Source organism: Stegostoma tigrinum, chromosome 12 (genome assembly GCF_030684315.1).
Source record: "Stegostoma tigrinum isolate sSteTig4 chromosome 12, sSteTig4.hap1, whole genome shotgun sequence".
NCBI lineage: Eukaryota > Metazoa > Chordata > Chondrichthyes > Orectolobiformes > Stegostomatidae > Stegostoma > Stegostoma tigrinum.
Genome location: NC_081365.1, coordinates 20,507,094 through 20,529,966, shown reverse-complemented (window position 1 = coordinate 20,529,966; position 22,873 = coordinate 20,507,094). Strand labels below are relative to the sequence as shown.

General features: G+C 42.3%; 1 protein-coding gene and 1 long non-coding RNA gene across 6 annotated transcripts in view; one reads left to right on the top strand and one right to left on the bottom strand.

Moving 5' to 3' along the window:
- Nucleotides 1–21,016, top strand: part of dop1b (DOP1 leucine zipper like protein B) — a 154,764-nt gene extending 133,748 nt beyond the window's left edge. For 4 of the 5 annotated variants that reach the window (XM_059650177.1, XM_059650179.1, XM_059650178.1 and 1 more), the window contains 5 exons: nt 9,363–9,499; nt 10,918–10,967; nt 14,982–15,131; nt 17,264–17,393; nt 19,941–21,016. In XM_059650177.1, coding sequence (XP_059506160.1) covers nt 9,363–9,499; nt 10,918–10,967; nt 14,982–15,131; nt 17,264–17,393; nt 19,941–20,216 — 743 coding nt within the window. In that variant the 3' untranslated portion in view covers nt 20,217–21,016. Of the gene's footprint in view, nt 1–9,362; nt 9,500–10,917; nt 10,968–14,981; nt 15,132–17,263; nt 17,394–19,940 lie in introns of those variants that run through there. The other variant, XM_059650181.1, reaches the window with a different exon arrangement.
- On the bottom strand, nt 19,324–22,238 carry LOC132210433 (uncharacterized). Its single transcript, XR_009446544.1, has 2 exons — nt 21,935–22,238; nt 19,324–19,784 (listed from the first exon to the last, which is right to left on the bottom strand). It is a non-coding gene; the product is annotated as an uncharacterized LOC132210433 (long non-coding RNA).
- Between the last annotated feature and the right edge of the window lie 635 nt (nt 22,239–22,873).

The following is a 22,873-nucleotide window of genomic DNA, read 5'->3' as shown; positions in this document are numbered from 1 at the left end:
CGTGCTTTAATTAAGAGATTGAGTGGCGCCCTGAGGTGGGAGCTGTTTTGTTCTTGCAGAGACCAGGAGGCATATTGATCCATAACACATAAAGGGAACCAAATGGTCAAAACAGAACTTCATCCGAAATCTATCCAGGTGTGAAAAATGACACATTGTTTAATGGGACTGTGATGATAAATAGTTTTGCAGGATTTCAGAATTTTGGAAATTGGAGTCCTCTTTAAAACTGCAAGAATAGTCAGATCTGAATAAAAACAGGGGAGATTATAAGCATTGCTGAGGTCATGACTCGGGTCAAAGATTCATCAGGCTCCAGCTGCCCTACTTTTATCATCAATGCAATGTTTGGGAAAAGTGTTCACAAAAGAAATGAAAACTAACTTTCAAATGGAGGTGGGTAATGGTTATCGTAGCATCATGAGTAGCTGCCCATGCTCATTGACGAAGATGGTTCAGACAGGTGATTGATAGACCCAAGATAAGCTATAAACCTTAGCCAACAGGCTTTGGTGGGGAGAAAGTGAGAGAAGATCCAAGGGAACAAGCCACCATGCTCCTGGGAGAAGACCAGGTGCTCCCCTACATCAGCCCGAGAGAAGAACAAAGACAAATACAGCCCCTTCCAAACCACCAACTCCTTTTTTCATTTCATTTTACAAGAAAGCTTCAGGATCAGTGAAGCTTCATCATCTGACGTTTTGTCTTATTAACCAATGTATCCTAATAACTGCTTCTTAACAAAATCAATAAACGTGCAGAAAATTGCTTCAAGTCGTCAAACTGCCCATATCTGGTAACTGTAATCGTGAACCTGCTAAAATCAACAAGAAGCCCAGAAGGGAGCTGACGGCTGAGACACTGGAACTGGTACGTGTTGGCTACCATTTCTTTGCTTGCTTTGGCCAGACACTAGCATCGAAATGCTTATGAGCAGATTGATGCCTGACCGTGACAAGGCAAAAATATTGAGATTGACCTGGCATGAGCACATACAGGACTCAATGACATATTTTGTAATAAGGCTGTTGTAAAATAGTGTTGATGTTATGAGTGAATTAAATCAGTCGCCATGGCCATTGTTACAGAAACCAAATATTTAAAAAAAAACCTCTCCCGTGCTGGTGCCAGGAGAGAGCTTAACATTCTAGCGACCCAGGTTCGATTCCTGCTGCGTCAGATGGTGGAATTTGAAATCAATAAATATCTGGAAGTAATAGTCTAATGATGACAGTGAATCCATTGACTGTCAGAAAAACCCATCTGGTTCATTAACGTCCTTTAGGGAAGGAAACTGCCATCCTTATCTGGTCTGGCCTACATGTGAGTCCAGACCCACAGCAATGTGGTTGACCCCGAGCTGTCCTCCAGGCAATTAGGGATGGGCAATAAATGCTGCTTAGGCAGTGATGCCCTCATCCCATGAATGAATAAAGGAAAAAAAAACAATCATCCAGAGGAAATTACTTTTATTCACTTGTCAGATGTGAGTGTCACTGACTGGCCAGCACTTATTACCGGTCCACAGTTGCCCCAAAGATGGTGATGAGGTGCCGCCTTGAGCCACTGCATTTTACATGCTGTGGGCTGACCAAAATGCTGTTTGGGCAAGAATTGCAGGATTTTGACCCAGCTAAAGTGAAGGAATGACAATATATTTCCAAGTCAGAATAGTAATTGGATTGGAGAACTTGCAGCTAGTGGTGTTCCTATTTATCTGTTGCCCTTATCCTTTTAGATGGAAATGGTTGTGGGTTTGGAAGGTGTTGCCTGAGGAGCCATGGTGAATTTCCGCTCTGCAACTTAGAAATGGTACACACTGCTGCTACTGGGCGTCGGTGGTGACAGCGGTCTTTTTTTTTCCCCTGGATGGTGTCAAGCTGTTTGTACGGTGGCCGAGTTGCATTCATTCAAACAGTGCTAGTTCCCTACAGCGTTTAAACTAGTTTGGAGGGGTGGGGTGGAATTCTGAATGAGAGGGGCCACCGAAAAGACCTGGGGGTGGGGGAGGTGGGGGAAATGGGGGAAATACACTAGCCATCGAGAGCAAGTTTACTGTTCAGGATACCCAGAGGCACCAGGGAGGGAAAAGACTTGTGGCTTAAAGTGCATTTATTTCAACACCAGGCCAGACTGGTAAGGCAGATGAGGTCAGAGCATGGATTGGCTGTGGGGTCTGGGATATTTATAGCCATAACATGACTGAGAGAAGGGCAGGACTGGCAGCTCAACGTTCCAGGATACAGAAGCTCTGGGTATGACAGAAGTATAAGTAAGCAAGGAGGGGGAGTTGCCCTTTTAACAAGGGAGGACATAACAGCAGTGCTTCGAGAGGATATTGTTAAGGGGCCCTCAAATGAGGCCACATGGTTAGAACTTAGAAACAAGAAGGGGATGGTCACCCTGTTGGGACCGTATTGTACAGCCTCAAATAACGAGTGGGTAATGGAGGAGCTGGTATGCAGAGAAATTGCAGATACCTGTAGGCATAAGAGTTGAACTGGTTGGAGATTTTAAATTCCCCTGAATTGACTGGGCCACGCAAAGTGTAAGAAGCTCATGGACAGGGTAGAATTTGTCAAACGTGTCCAAGAAAGTTTCCTAGATCAATATGTGTAGAGAACCTACTTGGATAGGGAGGGGTGGGTGTGCAACATTGTACGTCCTGTCAGGAAACAAGGTCAGGCAAGTGTCTGAAGTGTCAGCTGGAGAGCGCTTTGTGTCCTGTGACCGTAACACACTCAGTTTTAACATAGTTATGGAAAAAGATAGGACAAGTCCACAGGCTGAACTGGAGCAGGTGCTAATTCTGGGGACATTAGGCGGGATCTAGCAGCAGTCGACTGGCTGAGTCTGTTTGAAGGAAAAGGAATGAGTGACAAATGGGAGGCTTTTAAGTGTCCAACAGTCCATGGACAGGGTGTCCCTGTTAGTGAGGGGGAAAAGCTGGCAGGTTTAGGGATCCCTGGCCGACACAGGATATTGAGGTCCTGGTGAGGAAAAAGAAGGTGGCATTTGTTGGGTTTAAGCTATTGGGCTGCAGTGAATCCCTAGGTGACTAGAAAAAGTGCAGAAGCATGCTCAAAGGAAATCAGAAGAGCAAAATAAGGGTATGAGACGGATCTGGCAGATAAGGGAATGAAGATAATCCCAAGAGAAACTGTAGCTATATTAAGAGTAAGACAGTGGTTAAGGTCCCCTTAAAGATTATCATGGTCGTTCATCTGTGGAGCCTCAGGAGATGGGGGAGATTTGTAATGAATATTTCTCCTGCGTATTTACTGAGGAGAGAATCATGAATGTAAAGGAAGCAAGGGAAACCAGTCATGTTTTAAACTGCATACACATTACCATAGATGAGGTGTTTGCAGCCTTATAAGTGCATTTCAAGTGAATAAATCCTGTGGGCCTGACCAAGTCCATCCTTGGATGCAATGGGAGGCCAGGGAAGAAATTGCAGATGCCATTGCAGGTATTTTTGCTTCATCTTTAGCCACTCTGAAATTTCAGAGGAGTGGAGGGTGGCTACTGTTTTTCCATCGTTTAAGAAATGTAGCAAAGACAAGCCAGGGAACTATCAGCCAGTGACCCTGATATCATTGGTAGGCAAATTATTGGAGAGGGACAGGATCAACCATCTTTTGAATAGTCAAGGTCCGATTAGGGACGGTCAGCAGGGATTTGTGCTTGGGAAGTCATGTCTGACAAATCATTGAGTTTTTGTTTTGAAGCGGTAACCAAGTGGATTGATGAGGGTCGGGTGGTGGATTTTGACTAGGTGGACTTCAGTAAGGCATTTGGCAAGGGCTTGCACAGCAGGCTAGTCATGAATGTTAGGTCGCATGGGATCCAAGGAGAGCTAGCTAACTGGATTCAAAACTGGCTCGATGGCAGGAGTCAGAGTGATGGGTTGAAGGTTTTTTCTCAGACGGAAGCTCGAGTGCTGTGCCACAGGTCGGTGCTGGGACCTTTTGTGACTCGTTATTTACATAAATGAGCTGGCTGTGAATGTACAAGGTTTGATGAGTAAGTTTTCAGATGATACAAAATTAGGAGGTAGTTGACATCGAGGAAGGTATCAAAAATTGGAGGGATCTTGATCAGATGGGGAAGTGGGCTGAGAATTGGCAAATGCAATTCAATGCAGGCTAAGTGTGAGGTGTTGCACTTCAGAAAGCCAAACCAAGGTAGGGCTTATACAGTATCAGAGATAATGGGAACTGCAGATGCTGGAGAATCCAAGATAATAAAATGTGAGGCTGGATGAACACAGCAGGCCAAGCAGCATCTCAGGAGCACAAAAGCTGACGTTTCGGGCCTCGACCCTTCATCAGAGAGGGGGATGGGGTGAGGGTTCTGGAATAAATAGGGAGAGAGGGGGAGGTGGACCGAAGATGGAGAGAAAGGAAGATAGGTGGGGAGGTAGAGAGGGGATAGATTAGTCCAGGGAAGACGGACAGGTCAAGGAGGGGGGATGAGGTTAGTAGGTAGATGGGAGTGTGGCTTGGGGTGGGAGGAAGGGATAGGTGAGAGGAAGAACAGGTTAGGGAGGCAGAGACAGGTTGGACTGGTTTTGGGATGCAGTGGGTGGAGGGGAAGAGCTGGGCTGGTTGTGTGGTGCATTGGGGGGAGGGGACGAACTGGGCTGGTTTAGGGATGCAGTGGGGGAAGGGGAGATTTTGAAACTGGTGAAGTCCACATTGATACCATTAGGCTGCAGGGTTCCCAGGTGGAATATGAGTTGCTGTTCCTGCAACCTTTGGGTGGCATCATTGTGGCACTGCAGGAGGCCCATGATGGACATGTCATCTAAAGAATGGGAGGGGGAGTAGAAATGGTTTGCGACTGGGAGGTGCAGTTGTTTGTTGCGAACTGAGCGGAGGTGTTCTGCAAAGCGGTCCCCAAGCCTCCGCTTGGTTTCCCCAATGTAGAGGAAGCCACACCGGGTACAGTGGATGCAGTATACCACATTGGCAGATGTGCAGGTGGACCTCTGCTTAATGTGGAATGTCATCTTGGGGCCTGGAAACGGGGTGAGGGAGGTGGTGTGGGGGCAAGTGTAGCATTTCCTGCGGTTGCAGGGGAAGGTGCCGGGTGTGGTGGGATTGGAGGGCAGTGTGGAGCGAACAAGGGAGTCACGGAGAGAGTGGACTCTCCGGAAAGCAGACGGGTGGGGATGGAAAAATGTCTTGGGTGGTGGGGTCGGATTGTAGATGGCGGAAGTGTCGGAGGATGATGCGTTGTATCCGGAGGTTGGTAGGGTGGTGTGTGAGAACGAGGGGGATCCTCTTAGGGCGGTTGTGGCGGGGGCGGGGTGTGAGGGATGTGTTGCGGGAAATACGGGAGATGCGGTCAAGGGCGTTCTTGATCACTGTGGGGGGGGATGTTGCGGTCCTTGAAGAACTTGGACATCTGGGATGTGCGGGAGTGGAATGTCTTGTCGTGGGAGCGGAGGCGGAGGAATTGGGAATAGGGGATGGAATTTTTGCAGGAGGGTGGGTGGGAGGAGGTGTATTCTAGGTAGCTGTGGGAGTCGATGGGCTTGAAATGGACATCAGTTACAAGCTGGTTGCCTGAGATGGAGACTGAGAGGTCCAGGAAGGTGAGGGATGTGCTGGAGATGGCCCAGGTGAACTGAAGGTTGTGGTGGAAGGTGTTGGTGAAGTGGATGAACTGTTCGAGCTCCTCTGGGGAGCAAGAGGCGGCGCCGATACAGTCATCAATGTACCGGAGGAAGAGGTGGGGTTTGGGGTCTGTGTAGGTGCGGAAGAGGGACTGTTCCACGTAACCTACAAAGAGGCAGGCATAGCTGGGGCCCATGCGGGTGTCCATGGCCACCCCCTTAGTCTGTAAGAAGTGGGAGGAGTCAAAAGAGAAGTTGTTGAGGGTGAGGACGAGTTCGGCTAGGCGGATGAGGGTGTCGGTGGAGGGGGACTGGTCGGGCCTGCGGGACAGGAAGAAGCGGAGGGCCTTGAGGCCATCTGCATGCGGAATGTAGGTGTATAGGGACTGGACGTCCATGGTGAAGATGAGGTGTTGGGGGCCAGGGAATTGGAAGTCCTGGAGGAGGTGGAGGGCGTGGGTGGTGTCACAGACGTAGGTAGGGAGTTCCTGGACCAAAGGGGAGAAAATGGAGTCCAGCTAGGTGGAGATGAGTTTGGTGGGGCAGGCGCAGGCTGAGACGAATGGTCGACCAGGGCCCTTGGCCACCCACTTAGTCTGTAGGAAGTGGGAGCACGTAACCTACAAAGAGGCAGGCATTGCTGGGGCCCATGCGATGACCTGGAGCCAAGGTAGCTGACTTCCAACAATGGAAGGGGTAAGTGATGGCCTAGTAGTATTGTTAATCCAGAGATACAGATAACGCACAGGGGACCTGGGTTTGAATCCCACCATAGTAGTTGGTGGAATTTGAATTAAATAAAATATCTGGAATTAGCAGCCTTACGATGACCATGAATCCATTGTCGATTGTTGGGGAAAAACCCATCTGGTTCACTCATTTCCTTTTAGGGAAGGAAACTGCCATCCTTACTTGGTCTGACTTATATGTGACTCCAGACCCACAGCAATATGGTTGACTCTGATCTGCCCACTGGGCAATTAGGGATGGGGAATAAATGCTGGCCTGGCCAGTGATGCCTTCATCCCATTAATTAATTTGAAAAACTTCTTCCTGTGTTCCTGTATGATTCCAACCTGTGGAGATATTTTTGCTCTGATTCCCCAGTTTTGCTTGGGATCCTTGATGTCACACTTGTTCAAATCTGGTTTTGTCAAAGGCAGTCACTCTGTCCTCACCTTTTTTGGAATTCAGCTGTTTTGTCTAGGTTTGAATCAAGGTTGTAATGAGGTCAGGAGCTGAGTGGCCCTGATGGAACCCAACTGAGCATGAGTGAGCATGTTGTTGCTTAAGTGCAGTTTGATAGCATTGTTGATGACTCTTTGCATTGTTGTACTGATAATCTGACTAATTGTAAGTGACTGTAGGCAATAAATTGCTGGGTTACGTTTTGTCCTACTTTTTGGTTTATGACCATCCATCAGAGACACCATTGCAGGAGGAGGAATCTGGCAGAGGGGCTACATTTGTATGTGCCACAATGACTCACGTGACTGGGGACTGTTTATTTGAAGATCTTGCTGCTGCCCAGAGTGTCGTGGTAATAATGCTGTTGTGCTTTCATAGTACTGCCTTGCCAAAGTCTGTTTTACACTAAACAAAACCAAACTTCTATTATGAGTAATGGTCGCCACTTGCAATCATTTCAGGATTTGGCAATGAAATTTTAATCATTCATTTACAACAATGACTACCTGTGGCACTATATCTAAGCATCTTCTAGTGAGGAAAGGAAATTGGAAGGATCTCCTATTGCTGGTCGATCTCCAGTGATATTTGATATGACCAGGCGAAGAGAGATCATTTGGCTTCCTGTTTAAACCCTCTGTCATTCAAAATCATTTCTGTTTTAATCAGTAACTACCACTCTTCAATTAAACTTAGTCAACCAGATCAAAAAGGATAGAGAGCTGATCCCAAGGGTTTCTTGAGTGAGAGAGAGGGTGGAGTTTTATCACCCAAAAGAATAACAAAACATGACAACACCCATGCATCCACACCCACTCCACCCCCTTCGCAAAGAAATGGAATACAAACAAGAAGGGGCAAGCAGTTACAGTTTTTTGTTATTTTTAGAATCATTCAACTATGATTGAAGCCAGTGTCCAACGGTTTTGTTACCATCCTGTTTCCTTGGTTATAGTGAAACTGCTGATGTCCCAGAGTTCTAGGTCACTTGTTGAATGTTGCTTTTCATCAACTAGTGTCTGAGCTTGAGTTTGAAGGAAAGAACAGGAGAGAGTCAGACACAGGTAGACTCTTGTTCACAAATCCATGTTTTCTTATCTTGTCCTGTGCTGCTCCAAAGCAACCATTCATGCAAGTTGGTTTGTACATGTTCCTGAGTCTGCTGATTCTTGTGTTTTTTTTAAATTGAATACTCCACAGACAACCTTTCATTTCACATGTAGCTTCAAAAAGGTGTGAATCAACCGGAAGATACAGATCTGAGTTTTTTTTAATGTACTGATCGTAGTTTTGATTCAGGCTGATACTTGTTTACTGATTGGGTTCATGAGCTTGGGTCAGCCTAGTCAGGTAAGCACAGTGAACACTTTCATATTTGTCCCTTTTAAATCCACCTCTTGACCATTAAGTTGTCAGATATTAAAGTTCAATGATAAAAGTTGTATATTGATGGTCCATTTTCACTATACCTGACATGTTGCATAGGGATGTCAACACCGATTGTAGGTTGGGATAAGGAGAGGAGACCGGTTGGTATGTGACAGTTGGAGGACAATTAGGAGAAAGATGTTGTCTGTCTTGGCACAAAGAATTTTTAACAAGTATATTATGCAAACGGTGAGACGTTGCAGAGCTCGAAGCTGCTGAGGAATCCGAGTGTCCTCATGTATGAGTGGCAACTGATTGAAATCTAATCACAAAAATTAAGTTAGCTAATAGAATATAATTTATTGCAACGGGAATTGAATACAAAAGTAGGGAGATTCAATTATACAGGACACTGGTGAGAGTGCATCTGGAGTACTGTACACAGGATAAGTCAATATGTTTAAGGCTGTAAAAATAATGGAAGCAGTTCAGAGAAGGCTTGCTGTATTAATTCAGGTTTTGGGCAGGTGTGAGAGGGAGCTGCTTTAAAAGAAATGTTGGACAGGCTGGGCTTTTATCTGGATGTTAGAAGTGTAAGAGGCAGCTTGATTGAAACTTGCAAGACCTTTTGAGGGTAGGTACAGAGGCGACATTCCCTCTCTTTTAGGAGAATCTAGAACTCAAGATCTTTATGTAGAAATAGTCAGCGGCTGCCCATTTAAAACGGGGATAAGGCAAACTTTATTCCACATATCATGAGTCTTTGGAGCTCTCCTGCTGAAAAGGTCGGGAAGCCCTATCTCCTCGGATATTTTGAAGACACAGGTGATTGAAGCTTGTTGAGCAAGGGAGTGAAGTATTATATGGAGTTTGGTAGGCATGCGGAGTGGAGTTACAATCTGAACAGCCATCATCGGTGAATAGCAGACCAGGCTCATGGGACTTGATGTGCTGCTGCTGCTAAATTGTGTGTTTGCATGCATTCCAGCTCCAACACACACTGTCTTGTCTGTGATGTTGCCTATTTTTAAGACAAATGGAGCTGAAAATTGTTTCCTGCACAAAGTGAAGTAGTTAATAGGTCTTTTGTCCACAATGGGACAGACTTTAATCCATTATAGATGAGTGCATGGTCCACTGTAGAGCCACTGCTAATATGTCCACTACCCCTTTTTATTTGTAGAGCGCATGACAGAAACTCTTCGTGTGGGGATGTCTTCAGTTGTCACTGCCCAAATGTTTCTGACCTTCAGAGTGTTGCTGATGAGAATTTCTCCACAGCATCTCACTTCACTCTGGCCGATCATGGTGACTGAGCTGGTAAGGGAAGAAGAGTTTGTCTGATTGCTCTGCCAGACTGTGGCATCATGTTTGTGGTTATGTTCAAAACTGAGAAATGTGGCCGTTGTTGATTCTCAAATAAGTAGTGAAAGCAGTATTTGCCACAAAATAACCATGTTTTCATGATGTATTAATTTAATTTGAGCTAATTTACAAGAAGAATTGCGGAGAAAAACTCGAGTCTATCACAAGAACCTGCTTTAAAAAAATAGATTCCATGCTGTAATTGAAAGTTCCTCCAAGTTTCAGCTATTTTAACTGTTTGGTGTCCATTCATTGCTGATTTATTGTATAGTATTGAAACTGAACTTAATTGGGAATCAACAATATTGCTGTTTCATTTGCAATCAGTACATTATTTTGAACTGTGTGGGGAAATCATAAAAGCAGAAGTCATTATTTATAATTGGCAAAATTCCATGTGCAAAAAGCTGATCCAGTTCAACAATGAGCATCATTTAAAATGTGCTATGTTTGGTGAATTCAGATACTGCTATTTTAATTCTGTGCTGGTGGCAACCAACCTCAGGTATGCATTATGTAACCAAGGGACAGTTTGATTGACAAACCAAGCTGTACAATGAGAACTTTTTGGGGGAAATAAGACTCCCTAACTGCTGAAGAATTTTTGCACCTTAATTGTTTCCTCAGCCACGGTGAGAAAGTTGCACAATATTGTCCCCTGCAATGCTACCCTGCAACTGATCTCTTGGAGAATAACAGCAGCAACATCTTTCTCTTTATTTTTAATTAAGGAGCATTTTTTTATGCTGCTAACTTCCAGGCTTTTTGATCGTATCCTAATTTCTATTTATTCAAAATAAGTTCCTTTCTGTTTCGTTTCCTTTCCTAAGGAAGTAAATCTATTATATAGTCATACAGCATGGAAACAGACCCTTTGGTCCAACGAGCCCAAGCTGACCATGTTCCAAAACCAAACTAGTCCCACTTGCCTGCATTTGCCCATATCCCTCCAAACTGTTTCCTACTCGTATTTATCTAAATGTCTTTCGCATTTTGTAACTGTATCCGCATCCACCACTTTCCCTGGCAGTTCATTTGATACATGAACCAGACTCTGAATTTAAAAAGAAAAGTTGACCCTTGTCTTTTTTTTTTAGGAAAATCTTTTTCTTCCCTCACTTTAATTTTGAATCCTCCCACCCTAGGGAAATGATCCTCCCTTTATCCATGCCCCTCATTTTTAAATAAACCTCTAAGACCAGCCCTCAAACTCCTTCGCTCAAGTGAAACAAGTCCAAGCTTATTTTTTATAACTCTCAAATCCTCCAATGTTGTAGAAAAAGACTACAGAAAAATAGCTACAGCAGAAGGATAGAAAGGAACTCACCATTCTAATGTTAAAAATACCAATACTGAACTTCTATCTTCCTTAGGTTCAGGTGTTCATGCAGCTGGAGGAGGAATTACTCGAAATTGTTTCAAAGTAAGTTTCCTGGTTGAAAGTTAAACACACTTTTTACTTAGAGTTCCAGTTATAGAAAAAGGGTACCCAGACAACATGAGATCGAGAGGTCTTATTTTAAATTTGTTACTGAGAACAAAATTTTCCTGAATGCTCAGTGAGTAAATACTTGGATAATAAATAACAGCAGAAAGTGCGGATCTGGCAGCATCTATGGAGGACAAATCAGTAAGCAAGTAAATGCGGAGACATCTTCGGCCTACGTGTATATGAGAAGTTCAAGAATAATACTTCATCTGTGCTTAATTATTTTGGCAGGGTCAGATAACTTATCCAATCAAACTGAGATTCTGGGGCTGTTGTAGTGTAATGATCATGTCCCTACCTTTGATCCAGGATTCAAGTCCTACCTACACCAGAGGTGTGTAATAACTGAACAGGTTGATTTAGAAAATATGCAAGCTCTTGTAATGTAGTCTTATTAGTGTAAATTATTCTGTAACTGGTAAGTTATAGTGGCAGTGCTACTACCTCTGGTCCTGAAGGTCTGGGTTCAAGTTCCAAGCCCCGCCTTCCCTAGAGGTGTATCACAACATGTCCAAAAAATTGATTTAGAATAACTATCCAGTGACTAATTCCTGCAGACAATTAAAGACGATCTTGGATCTTTATTCCATGATCTGTTTTGAGTTCACTGTCCTCATTTGAGGTTCTATAATTAACCTCCAAGCCCAGCAAATCAGCCCAAGTTCCTCTTCCTGACTATGAGGTTAAAAAGTAATTTCTTTAAAATAATTTTGAAACACAAGCACAAAAGTTGAGAAGAGGGGATATACTGATTCAAAACAGATGTAGTGGCTGGGCGAAGCCTAGAACAGAATGAGAACACCACACTGTTCGACTCATCTGAAATTCAGCATAGGATGTAGACGAGCATGTTTGATAGGACAAGGGAGTTGACTTCAATTAAGTAATGACTGGTATAAATGGAATAGATTAAAACATCAAATGCACTGGTAAGAAGGAAGTTATGCTGGAAGTGAACTATAATTTGGGTATTTTTATTGCAGCTTACTGATGTGTGTAAAACCTGTTAAGAGTTGTATAATTACTTAAAATGAGAATTCTTGGAACAAGGAAACAATTCCACTTCTTTTAGGTAACTTAAATAGTGGAAAATGCAGTGGAGGCTCATTTGAAGCTTTGAGATGGTGATGACAAGTAGATGTTCTGTAATTTGGTCCAATCTTCGATCTGAGCCAATGTGAAAATAGAGCCATGAATGAAAGAGATGATTGATCACTATTTACTTCATGAAGAAACTGGTGCTTTTGAGTTAATAATATTCTATGATCATATTAAAGGAGTTGGAGATTGAGTTGTTATAATCCTGTACAGACTATTTCTTCCCTTCAATGATAATTAATTTCCCAGAAACTAACTCTGGTTCATATGAAGAGATTCTGTGTTTTGAGACTTTGCTGTAACAAAGACTTGCTGCAAACCTAGACTAAACATCGTTCCAGTATCCTTTTGACAGTGCTTTCACTTCATGTTCAAAATGACTGCCAGCTCTAATGTCCAGTTTGGTGACTCCTTGGACTTTACACCTCCAGAAGTCTAATATGTTTTGTCACTGGGCAGAATTGTTATGAAGTAGCATGAACTTGTCTCTGAGCAGAACGAGGAGGAGGCCATGTTTAAAATGTAACCATCTATAACATCAAACATATTACAATAGAGAAGATTTCAGAGGTTAAGTGAACTGATAGAATGTAGTCTAAACTGCTTTGAGTTAATTAAATTTATTTTTCATTGAGGGCATTTTTGGCAAGGCCAGGATACCCTAACTGCCCAAAGGGCATTTTAAGGTGAACTACATTGCAATTGGTCTGGAGTCACATGTAGGCCAGACTGGGTAAGGAGGGCAGTTTCCTTCCCTAAAGGATAATTAGTGAACCAGATGGGTTTTTCCTAACAATTGCCAATAGATTTGTGGTCACCATTAGACATCTGATTCCAGATTTTTCATTTTCTTCCAGGGAATTCAAATTCCACCATCTGCCATGGTGGGATTTGAACCCCAGTCCCCAGGACGTGACCAGGATTTCTGGATTAATAGTTAAGTGCTAGTACCACTAAACCATTGCCTCCCTTTTAACTAGGCCAAAATGAAGTGGAAAAAGATCTTCTGAGATGGAACTAATTATAGTAGTGATTGAACCATGATTGCCATCATCTCGATCATTTGCAATGACTCAGCCAAATTGTCATCAGTCCTTAGAAACCTATGGTGGCCTAGTCTCTTAATCACTGTATTTTCAGTCATATATTTTTCATCTTTAACATTTAATATTTGTTTGCTAGTTTATATCTTTATTCACTGTTCTGTAGTTTTTTCTAACTGGAAAAAGTACACAGGATGGTGTAGTGGACTTGGCAGAAGTGAAAGTGAGGTTTGAAACTTCACATGTCAACTGAAATAACATCAGCTATTTTATTAGTAGAGGGTCAGAAGAATGGAAGTTGCACCTGGGCTCAGGAAACATGGTTAACAATATCTCAAAACAGACTGTGCATGATGTGAAATAATTTTTTTTAAAAACTAGTATAACTGATGTGATTTGTTGCAATATTGGTTCTGAGGGTGGCACAGTGGTTAGCACTGCTGTCTCTCACTAGGGACCTGGTTTCAATTCCACCCTGTGTCTGCATGGGTTTCCTCCCACATTCCAAAGATGTGCAGGGTAAGTGGATTGGCCATGCTACTTTGTCCATAGCGTCCAGGGACATTTAGGTTAGTTGGGTTAGACATGGGGAAATGTAGGGGTAGGGGAATGAGTCAGGGTGGGATGCTCTTCAGAGGGGCAGTGTGGACCTGTTGGGCTGAATAGCTTGTTTCCACACTGTAGGGGTTCTATGAATCTATAAAAGCTTGAAGGATCCCAGTGGTGAGAATCTAGATACAGTCTAAAAGTGGAAAAAAATCATGCAAAATATTAATTTTAATTAGTGAGTGAAAGTTTATGGGTAGGTTTCAGAGAATCTCTGCAGTGTGGGAGTAGCTAATTTAGTCCATTGTGTCCACACTCACCCACCCTCTGAAGAGTGGGTTTTTTCCCCTTCTTTTCCTTCTCCTGCTCCCCCCCCCCACCCACCCCACTTCTCTCTAACCCTGTATTTTCCACAGCTGATCCAGCTAGCCTGCACTTTATGGGCAATTTAGCATAGTCAAACTAGCAAGTTTTGAGAAGACTTGTAGCTCAGGTTGAGTTTCTGGATGTGAGTTTGCTCGCTGAGCTGGAAGGTTAGTTTTCAGACGTTTCGTCACCATTCTAGGTAACATCAGTGAGCCTCTGATGAAGTTTCATCGGAGGCTTACTGATGTTACCTAGAATGGTGACGAAACGTCTGAAAACTAACCTTCCAGCTCAGCGAGCAACCTCACATCCAGATAGTCAAACTACCTGACCTGCACATCTTTGGACATTGGAAGGAAACCCGAGGAATTGCATGCAGACACGGGGAGAATGTGCAAATTCCACACACAGTCGTCAGAGACTGGAATTGTACCTGGGACCCTGGTGCTAAGAGGCAGCAGCACTAACCACTGAGGCAGCATGTCATCCAAAACAACAGCTCATTGATTGATAAGTCTATGCTGTTCCAACTAGCAAAAACTCAACATTTAGTGCCACCCTAACCAAAAGGGGAATCATTACTGATGTTGAACGTTGAAGTCAGCGAGATTACTGGTGTTATGAGAAGGTCTGTGCTGGTTTTAAGGTGTTCTGAGTGTCGGTGAGCTGAGGGTCAGACTAATAGCTGAGAGCCGATCGGCAGATGCTGGCAGGTCACCTTCAGTGAAAAATTGAAAGCTGGATGGTACTCTTAGACTGTTAACTTAGTAAGGAGTACACACTTCCTGGTGAGAAAATACCATGCAATTTGGAGGAAATTATTTTAATGTTAATATTTAGGGATATAGCTGTACTTCACAGTGATGGTGGAATTACTATCTCCTTTATTTTTCAGCAAAACAGGTCAAAAATCTCAAGTGAATAATGGAAACGGATCCCCATTGTTTGACATGGAACAGAATGATCTCGACATGTACTTATCTGCCTGTAAATTTCTCGATACAGCACTCTGTTTCCCACAAGAAGCAATGCCTTTATTTCAAATGTAAGTCTGCAGAGATGAGAGATGCTGCATTTTTGTAACAATTCTTTGGTAGTATCAAAATTCTTTTTTTTTATATTTTGCTTATGTACGTTATTTTCTTGTTACTCCAGAGATTCCTTGTGGGTCAAATACTGCAGATTAGAATGTCTAGATTGGCACAGTAAACTCCCTGGTTTCTGGCACATGCTGGAAATAGGTGGTGCCAGTTATGTGAATGAGCATCATGGGAAATAGGTGGTGTTGTTACCTGAATAAGCATTACTGGTTGTGAACAAAAATAGAAGTTGCAGGAAGCTCAGCAGGCTGTCAGCATCTGTGAAGATGATGATCACTGTTAACATTATGGGTTTGCTGGCTCCGAGATATTAACTCTGACTTTTTTTGCTTCACAGATACTGCCAGACCTGCTGAGCTTTTCCAGCAACTTCTGTTTTTGTTCCTGACTTACAACATGCACAGCTCTTTTGGTTTTTATTAGTTGTGGCCAGGATTACTCATAAACACCATTGGTAAGGTTTGATCAGAAGGAGAGGGGCGTGCCAACCAAAAGACAAGTTGCCAAAATGAGGAAACCAATTTCCATCAATTTGTTGGTTACGTAAGAATTCCATAGAATGGGGACTTGACATTCCCTGGTAGGAAAAGGGAAAGAGAAAGGGAAGTCTTGGTGGTCAATCCACAAATCATTGGTAAATCTCTTTTTGGTTGGGGCAAACTTACCTGATGATGAGTGAAGCTATGAATCCTGAAAAAAATGCCAAGAATGTTGGAGAAACTCAGCAGGTTTGGCAGCACCTGTGGAGACAGATGGAGAGTTACTTATTTTTGAGTATGGTACAATTATTCAGAAATTTGGATCCTGATGTTGAACCCATCCTGGAATACGGTTCCAAGGATGCTCATATTCCTTTGGCAACTCGTCCAAGTGGTCACTGTGCCTTGGCAGTGAGCACCAGAAACAACATTGTCACCGATCCTGACCCTGACTGTTTATCCAGTATCAACATGAATGTTCAATGTCTTGTGACTTTGCTATATCTGGTTACTGATCTGTTTGCCATCAGTGAACATTTACTTGAGTCACTTGTTAACGCAAAGGGTTTTGTTTGCTATCTTGAATGTTCTCGAAGTGTAACCTCAGATCAGCCGTAAAAATTTATCTTATGTTTCCCTAGTCAGTGCCTTTACTTCCACATCCAGCCTCCTCCCAACTGACGAAAAGCCTTGTTCCTTGCCCAATTTAACAAAAAATCTGTGGAATTGTTTTACCCATAGCCTGGATGGAGTTTTTTGATTGGACCAAAAAACCTTTGATATCAATATTTGAGTTAATGGTCCCTGGTACGAGTAAAATTATAATTTGAGGACTGCTACAGACTTTTTATTTGATGTAAACCAGAGTTGAAGGTGAGTGAATACATCTTGAAACATCAGTTTACAATGAATAGTAGTGTCGACTAGAAAAACCACATGGGGCCTTATCTCAACAATGGGATGACCCCTCTGACAGTACAGTACTCCCTCAGCACTGTGTTAGAACAGTAAACCTGGGTTGCAGGCTTTCATTTCCATGGGAGACTTGAACCCACAAATTGCTGGCTTACAGTTAAGAGTTTTATCATCTAGTTACAGCTGACAACCGTGGGAGTATGGGAGTCCCTTCTTTCTAATCTATTTTACTGTGGGATTGTAGTATTATCCTAGCCTTCCTTTCAGGACACAGCAGAGTTAGTATTAAAAAGAAAATTTTAAAAATAACTTTTTATGCATTGATATGTTAAAGGTCACTAGGTTCATGCAAAAAAATTGAGTTAATGTAGAAATTCTGCCATAATTCAACTGATTTGTGATACAGGCTTGAGAGACCATATGGTCTGGTCCTTCTAGTTATTTTGTATTTGCATTTGATTTCTTCTCTGCCACATTTTCCTCCACCTCTTGCATTCTGGATCTTGATTTGCCAAGGAGATGATGGTTCTCAGAATACTCCAGTGAGAACCAACTTGGTCTGGTTGTGGTTCACCTCATTTCCACAGTATTATTATTGTTCGCATTTTCATTGGATCCATTCCTTTTTCCACTGGATGTTTTATATACTTCTGTGTTGATGCTGAAAACTTTGATATTTTTAGGTACAGGTGGGCCTTTGTTCCAGAGGTGAATGCTGCAGATTGCAGCCCACAAATGGAAGTCGTGGAAATGTTCCAAGCTTATAAACCATATGCTGTACGGATCCTGGATATTCTGCAGCAAACAAATGGGGTAAATGTTTATCCTTTCAAAACTTGGTAAACATCTGAATTTTTTTTTCTCTCAGGCAAAACCTTCATTTTCCAATGATTACTTGGATGGAGCTTTGTTTAAAAAGTCTGTCTGCATTTGTTCTACCCTCTTTCGTGTATCCAGAATTGAAGGCAGAGATTATGTCTGAATACACCCCAGCCATATCACTATTTTTTAAAGTAACACGAAAGGAAAACTTAATTATTACACCTTAGTAACTGAAACAAATTAGAGGCTTTTTTGAATTATTCACCTTGACTTGGGTGTTTTGAATTAATTTGAAATAGTTGGGTCCTCCAACTTACATTATTGTAGTTTGGCTTTGGTGACATTTCCCCGCAAGTGCATGCTTTCACCAAAGTGCTTGAAGTTGTCAATGTTTAAATCAAATTTGTTGCAGATTTTGGATAGCTACTGTTAGCTTTTGTTTCTTCAACCACCTTAAACAGCACAAGAGGCTGCTGAGTAAGATAAAGGTCCATGGTGTTAAAGACAAGGTGCTAGCATGGGTAGAAGATTGGCTGTCTGGCAGAAAGCGAACAGTGGGTATAAAAGGGTCCTTCTCAGGGTAGCAAGTAGTGTTCTGCAAGGGACAGTGTTAGGACCACAACCTTTCACTTCGTACGTTTAATGATCTGGATGAAGGAGCTGTGGGCATTCTGGCTAAGTTTGCAGATGATACCAAGATGGGTGAAGGGACAGGTAGTATTGAGGAGGTGAGTAGGCTGCAGAAGGATTTGGACAGCTTAGGAGAGTGGGCACAAAAGTGGAAGATGGAGTATTACGTGGGAAAGTGTGAAGCCATGCACTTTGATAAGAAGAATAAAAGCATGGACTGTTTTCTAAATGGGGAGAAAATTCAGAAGTCTAAAGTGCATAGACACTTGGGAGTTCTAGTCCAGATTCTCTCAAGGTAAGCTTGCAGGTTGAGTCACTAGTCAGGAAGGCAAATGCATATTTGGCATTTATTTTGAGAGGACTTGGATATAAAAGCAGGGATGTACTACTCAAGCTTTTATAAGGCTCTGGTCAGGCTTTGGAGTATTGTGTGCAGTTCTGGGCCCCATGTCTCAGGAAAGATGTACTGGCCTAGGAGCGGATTCAGAAGAGGTTCACGAGAGTGGCCTCAGGGATGAAAAGCTTAACATATGAGGAATGTTTCAGGACTCTGGGACTAAATTCATTGGCGTTTAGAAGGATGGTGGGTGGTTCGGGGGGGAGGGGGGGGCGGTGGCGGAGAAGGATATAATTGAAACTTGCAGAATACTGAATGATCTGGACAGAGTGGATGTTGGGAAGATGCTTTCATTGATAGGAAAGAATAGGACTCAAGGGCACAACCTTAGAGTAAAGTGAAGACCTTTTAGAATGGAGATAAGAAGAAACCTCTTCAGCCAAAGAGTGGTGAATCTATGGAATTCACTGCCAGAGAAGGCTGTGGAGGCCAGGTCAGTGAGTACATTTTAAGACTGAGATAGACAGGTTCTTGATTGTCACGGGGATCAAGGCTTACAGGGAAGAAGTGGGAGAATGGGGTTGAGGAACATTTCAACCATGATTTAATGGTGGCACAGACTCAATGGGCTGAATGGCCTATTTTCTGCTCCTATGTCTTATGATCTAAATTTGTTGTTAATGCATTCTCGGTAGTGAGAGATATTTAGGGACTATTGATATGTTCTTCAAAACTAGTGATTTAATGAAATTATTATTGTACTTGAAGCTTTCTCATATCGTGACCTCAAGCCATATAGCATGGCTTTGTGTAATTATAGAAAACATAGGTGGTGGAGGGGATTAATATATTCACACAATGCTGAAACTTCAGTTTCTGCCTGAAAGTTGATCAAACAGTAAGCTCAGCTGGGACTGTGCGGTGGAGGTGGGCTTCAGATGTGCATAAATGTGATTTGTTTTGACTTGATTTATTAGTGTTACATGTACGACAGTGAAAAGTATTGTTTTGCATGCTATCCAGACAAATCATACTTTTATATAAATGAGTAATGGAACAAAATGTAGAATAGTGTCAGTAGTTGCAGAGAAGGTACAGAGATAGTTTGAGAGGTCCTTTTGTAAGTCTGATGACAGCAGGGAAGAAGCTGTTCTTGAATCTGTTTGTACATGTTTTCAAACTTTTATTTCCTCTGCCCGATGGAAGAGAGTGTAACTGGGGTGGGAGGGGGTCTTTGATTATGTTGCCTGCTTTCCTGAGGCAGTGGGAGGTATAGATGGAGTCAATGGAAGGAAGGCTGGTTCTTGTGATGGACTGGGCTGCATTTACAACTCTGTAATTTCTTGATGTCTTGGGTGCAGCAGTTGCCATTGCCAAGCTGTGATGTCTCTGGATAGGATGCTTCAATGGTGCATCTACAAAAATTGGAAAGAGTTATTGTGAAGTTACGTAGGTAACTCAACTTTCATTCACCAGATTAGTGTTCGAAATTGCTTGTGTGTTTATCCTTTTATGTGCAGAAGTTGATGCATAATATGAGAAAAAGTCTTCTCTTTTCTTATTTAATGCAGGAAATTTACTGTGCAGAAGAAATTGGCTCCAGCAATGTATATGAATTTCCCCTCTTGACTCAACAATCTGTGTCCAGTATCCACACACTTGCACATTTCTTCAGAATACTGAGTTGTATCTTTAAGACGCAACCAAATGGAGCCCTTGAAGAACTAAGTACGCATGGTCTTTGTAGCCCTGACTCGGAGATAGAACTAGCCACCAGTAATGCCATTTTACAAAGAATAGAAGAAAACATTGCACGTGACTTTTTGGAAATGGGAATGGAACATTGAACTTAATGGAATGTATCTTAATTATGGCAGTAAAACCCAAATTACTGAACTAAGTTATTGAGGATACGTATAAGAGGTTTTTGTCTTTCTTGCGTCTAAATGGTTTTCTAAGGTCTGAAATTCCAAAACCGTGAAACATTGTTGATATGAGTAAAATTAAGGAATTCCATTGTTTGTATTGTCATTTTTGAATGGTTTGCTTGTGGTGAAGGGCAGAATTAATTTTTTGCGAAGAATAAGCTGGTGATGGTTCACCTTTTTGGAGCCAAATCAAACCCTTAAACATGCTGTGCCTACTGGAAGAAGCCTAGTGTGTATGCTATAAAATACAATGGGTAAAATTCAGGGGCAAAGTGAGCATCTCTCATCCAGAGTGGCAGTGGCCTTGTACTATCACTTCTCTGTTATGGGTCTTTTGTCAGTAAAATGGGACACCTGTAAAGTATTGGTACTTGTTTATTCGATACTATTAACTGATTAGTTATTTTGGTTATCAACTTCACTGTGTATGTGTATGTATATAAACTGTGTATAAATATCTATTTTCAAATGGTGCAGTCCCTTTATATCTAAGTAACTTAAGCCTTTTTTTACATCCAGCTAAATGGGCACAACAGACAAATAACCATGTGTCAGTTATCCTAATGAGTATGTAAGCTTTAAAGTAAAAAGGGAATGCTCAGTGCTTTAACTGGATCGGTCTTTGAGTTTACAGCCTAATTTTCAATCTGCAAATTTAATACTGTGAATGTACATTCTAAGAATAATGACCTGGTCATTAAATAAAGTACAGAACTCTGATATAAGTGTACAGAATGCTTTTGATGCCATTGTTGTATGTACCTGTAAATCATGTAATTACCTATACACTGCTGTTATCAGCCATGCTCAATGCATTGAGTGTTTACACTCATTTGTCTGTTTTTAAAAAAAACCTTTTCTCTGTCTATTCATAAACTTTAACTTCTATAGAACATAGAACAATACAGCGCAGAACAGGCCCTTCAGCCCACAATGTTGTGCCGACCTGTGAACCAATCTAAGCCCATGCCCCTACACTATCCCATCATCATCCATATGCTTATCCAAGGACTGTTTAAATGCCCCTGATGTGGCTGAGTTCACTACATTGGCAGGCAGGGCGTTCCACACCCTTACCACTCTCAGTAAAGAACCTGCCTCTGACATCTGTCTTAAATCTATCACTCCTCAATTTGTAGGTATGCCCCCTCATACAAGCTGACGTCATCATCCTCGGAAAAAGACTCTCGCTGTCCACCCTATCTAATCTCCTGATCATCTCGAATGTCTCTATTAAATCCCCCTCTTAGGTCTGTTCTCATTGGAGAGAAGGTGGCTAAGTCCCTCAGCCTTTTTTCATAAGGCCTTTGTTCCAGACCAGGCAACATCCTGGTAAATCGCCTCTGCACCTTTTCCAATGCTTCCACATTTTTCCTGTAATGGGGTCTCCAGAACTGCACGCAATATTCCAAACGAGGCTGCACTAGCGTTTTGTACAGTTGCAGCACGACATCACAGCTCCAGAACTCAATCCCCCTACCAATAAAACCTAAAACACCGTAAGCCTTGTTCTATGAAAGCCTTCTTTGATCTTAATAGAAACCAAACAATTTAGAACCTCCAAGTTAATTGCTGAAAGCACAATATTTCACATTTTAAGCTAGAGAAAATACTTCACAGGCACGACTTAAACTGACCTTTTAAATAAATATTCTGTGTTCTCAGGATCAGTCCAAAATGTTTCCTGGCTCCAAAGGATTTGCTTCTGTTCATTTTCTTTCTCAGCTTGTAAATTCTAATCCCAAAGCTATCTTTTTCATGTTAGGAGCATTATTGGAGGTCCCCTTTCTACTGCAATCTGGGCAAACCTTTGTCGTGGTAAATAAAATTGTCACGATAGGGTTTGCAATTAATACTAAAGACTCAGTCACGTTGTCATGGATAAGAGCCAGTTCTTTATTTCAGACTCTGCGCAGAGGATGCGTTCCTCCCACCACTTGAGTAAGAGGAAGGCGTGCTCCACGCTTGACTTCATCAGGTTTTATACATATGCTGGTGCTGGGCAGGTTACATTAAGACTTACACAATTAGCTGACCCAGTTATAACTCCATACCCTATATGGAATTCTTCTACAAGCTTAACCATCTACTTCCTTATCTTGCTCATGTAGCAATGTGCTCTGCAAAGCTTAACCATCTACTTCCTTCTCTTGCTCATGTAGCAATTGTTCTGCAAAGTTTATGCAGCAGTTTGGCAGTTTTCTTTGTTTACATCCTTCTGCAATGGTTGATCACTCAAAAATTTCCATCACATCTTCCAAGCTCATTTGACTCTCAAATTGGTCATTTCAATGAGTACAAAATTCTACCATATTCCTGCAAGTGAATCACAAAAACTTTGCAACTTTCTAACTTTTCTCTCTTTGTCCTTCTCAGATTCTGACAAATTAACTCATCTTTCTGTGATATTCACTCTTAAAGTCGATAACATGTAGTTTACGCTGACTTGCTTGGCTCCCTTCCCTGTGGCAACGTGAATCACATGGACCTTCTATCCAGATAGAAATAGTGATTTTGTTATCCATGAGAGACGAACTCTCTTTAACCTTAGATCTAAACTGACCGTTTTAAAGCAC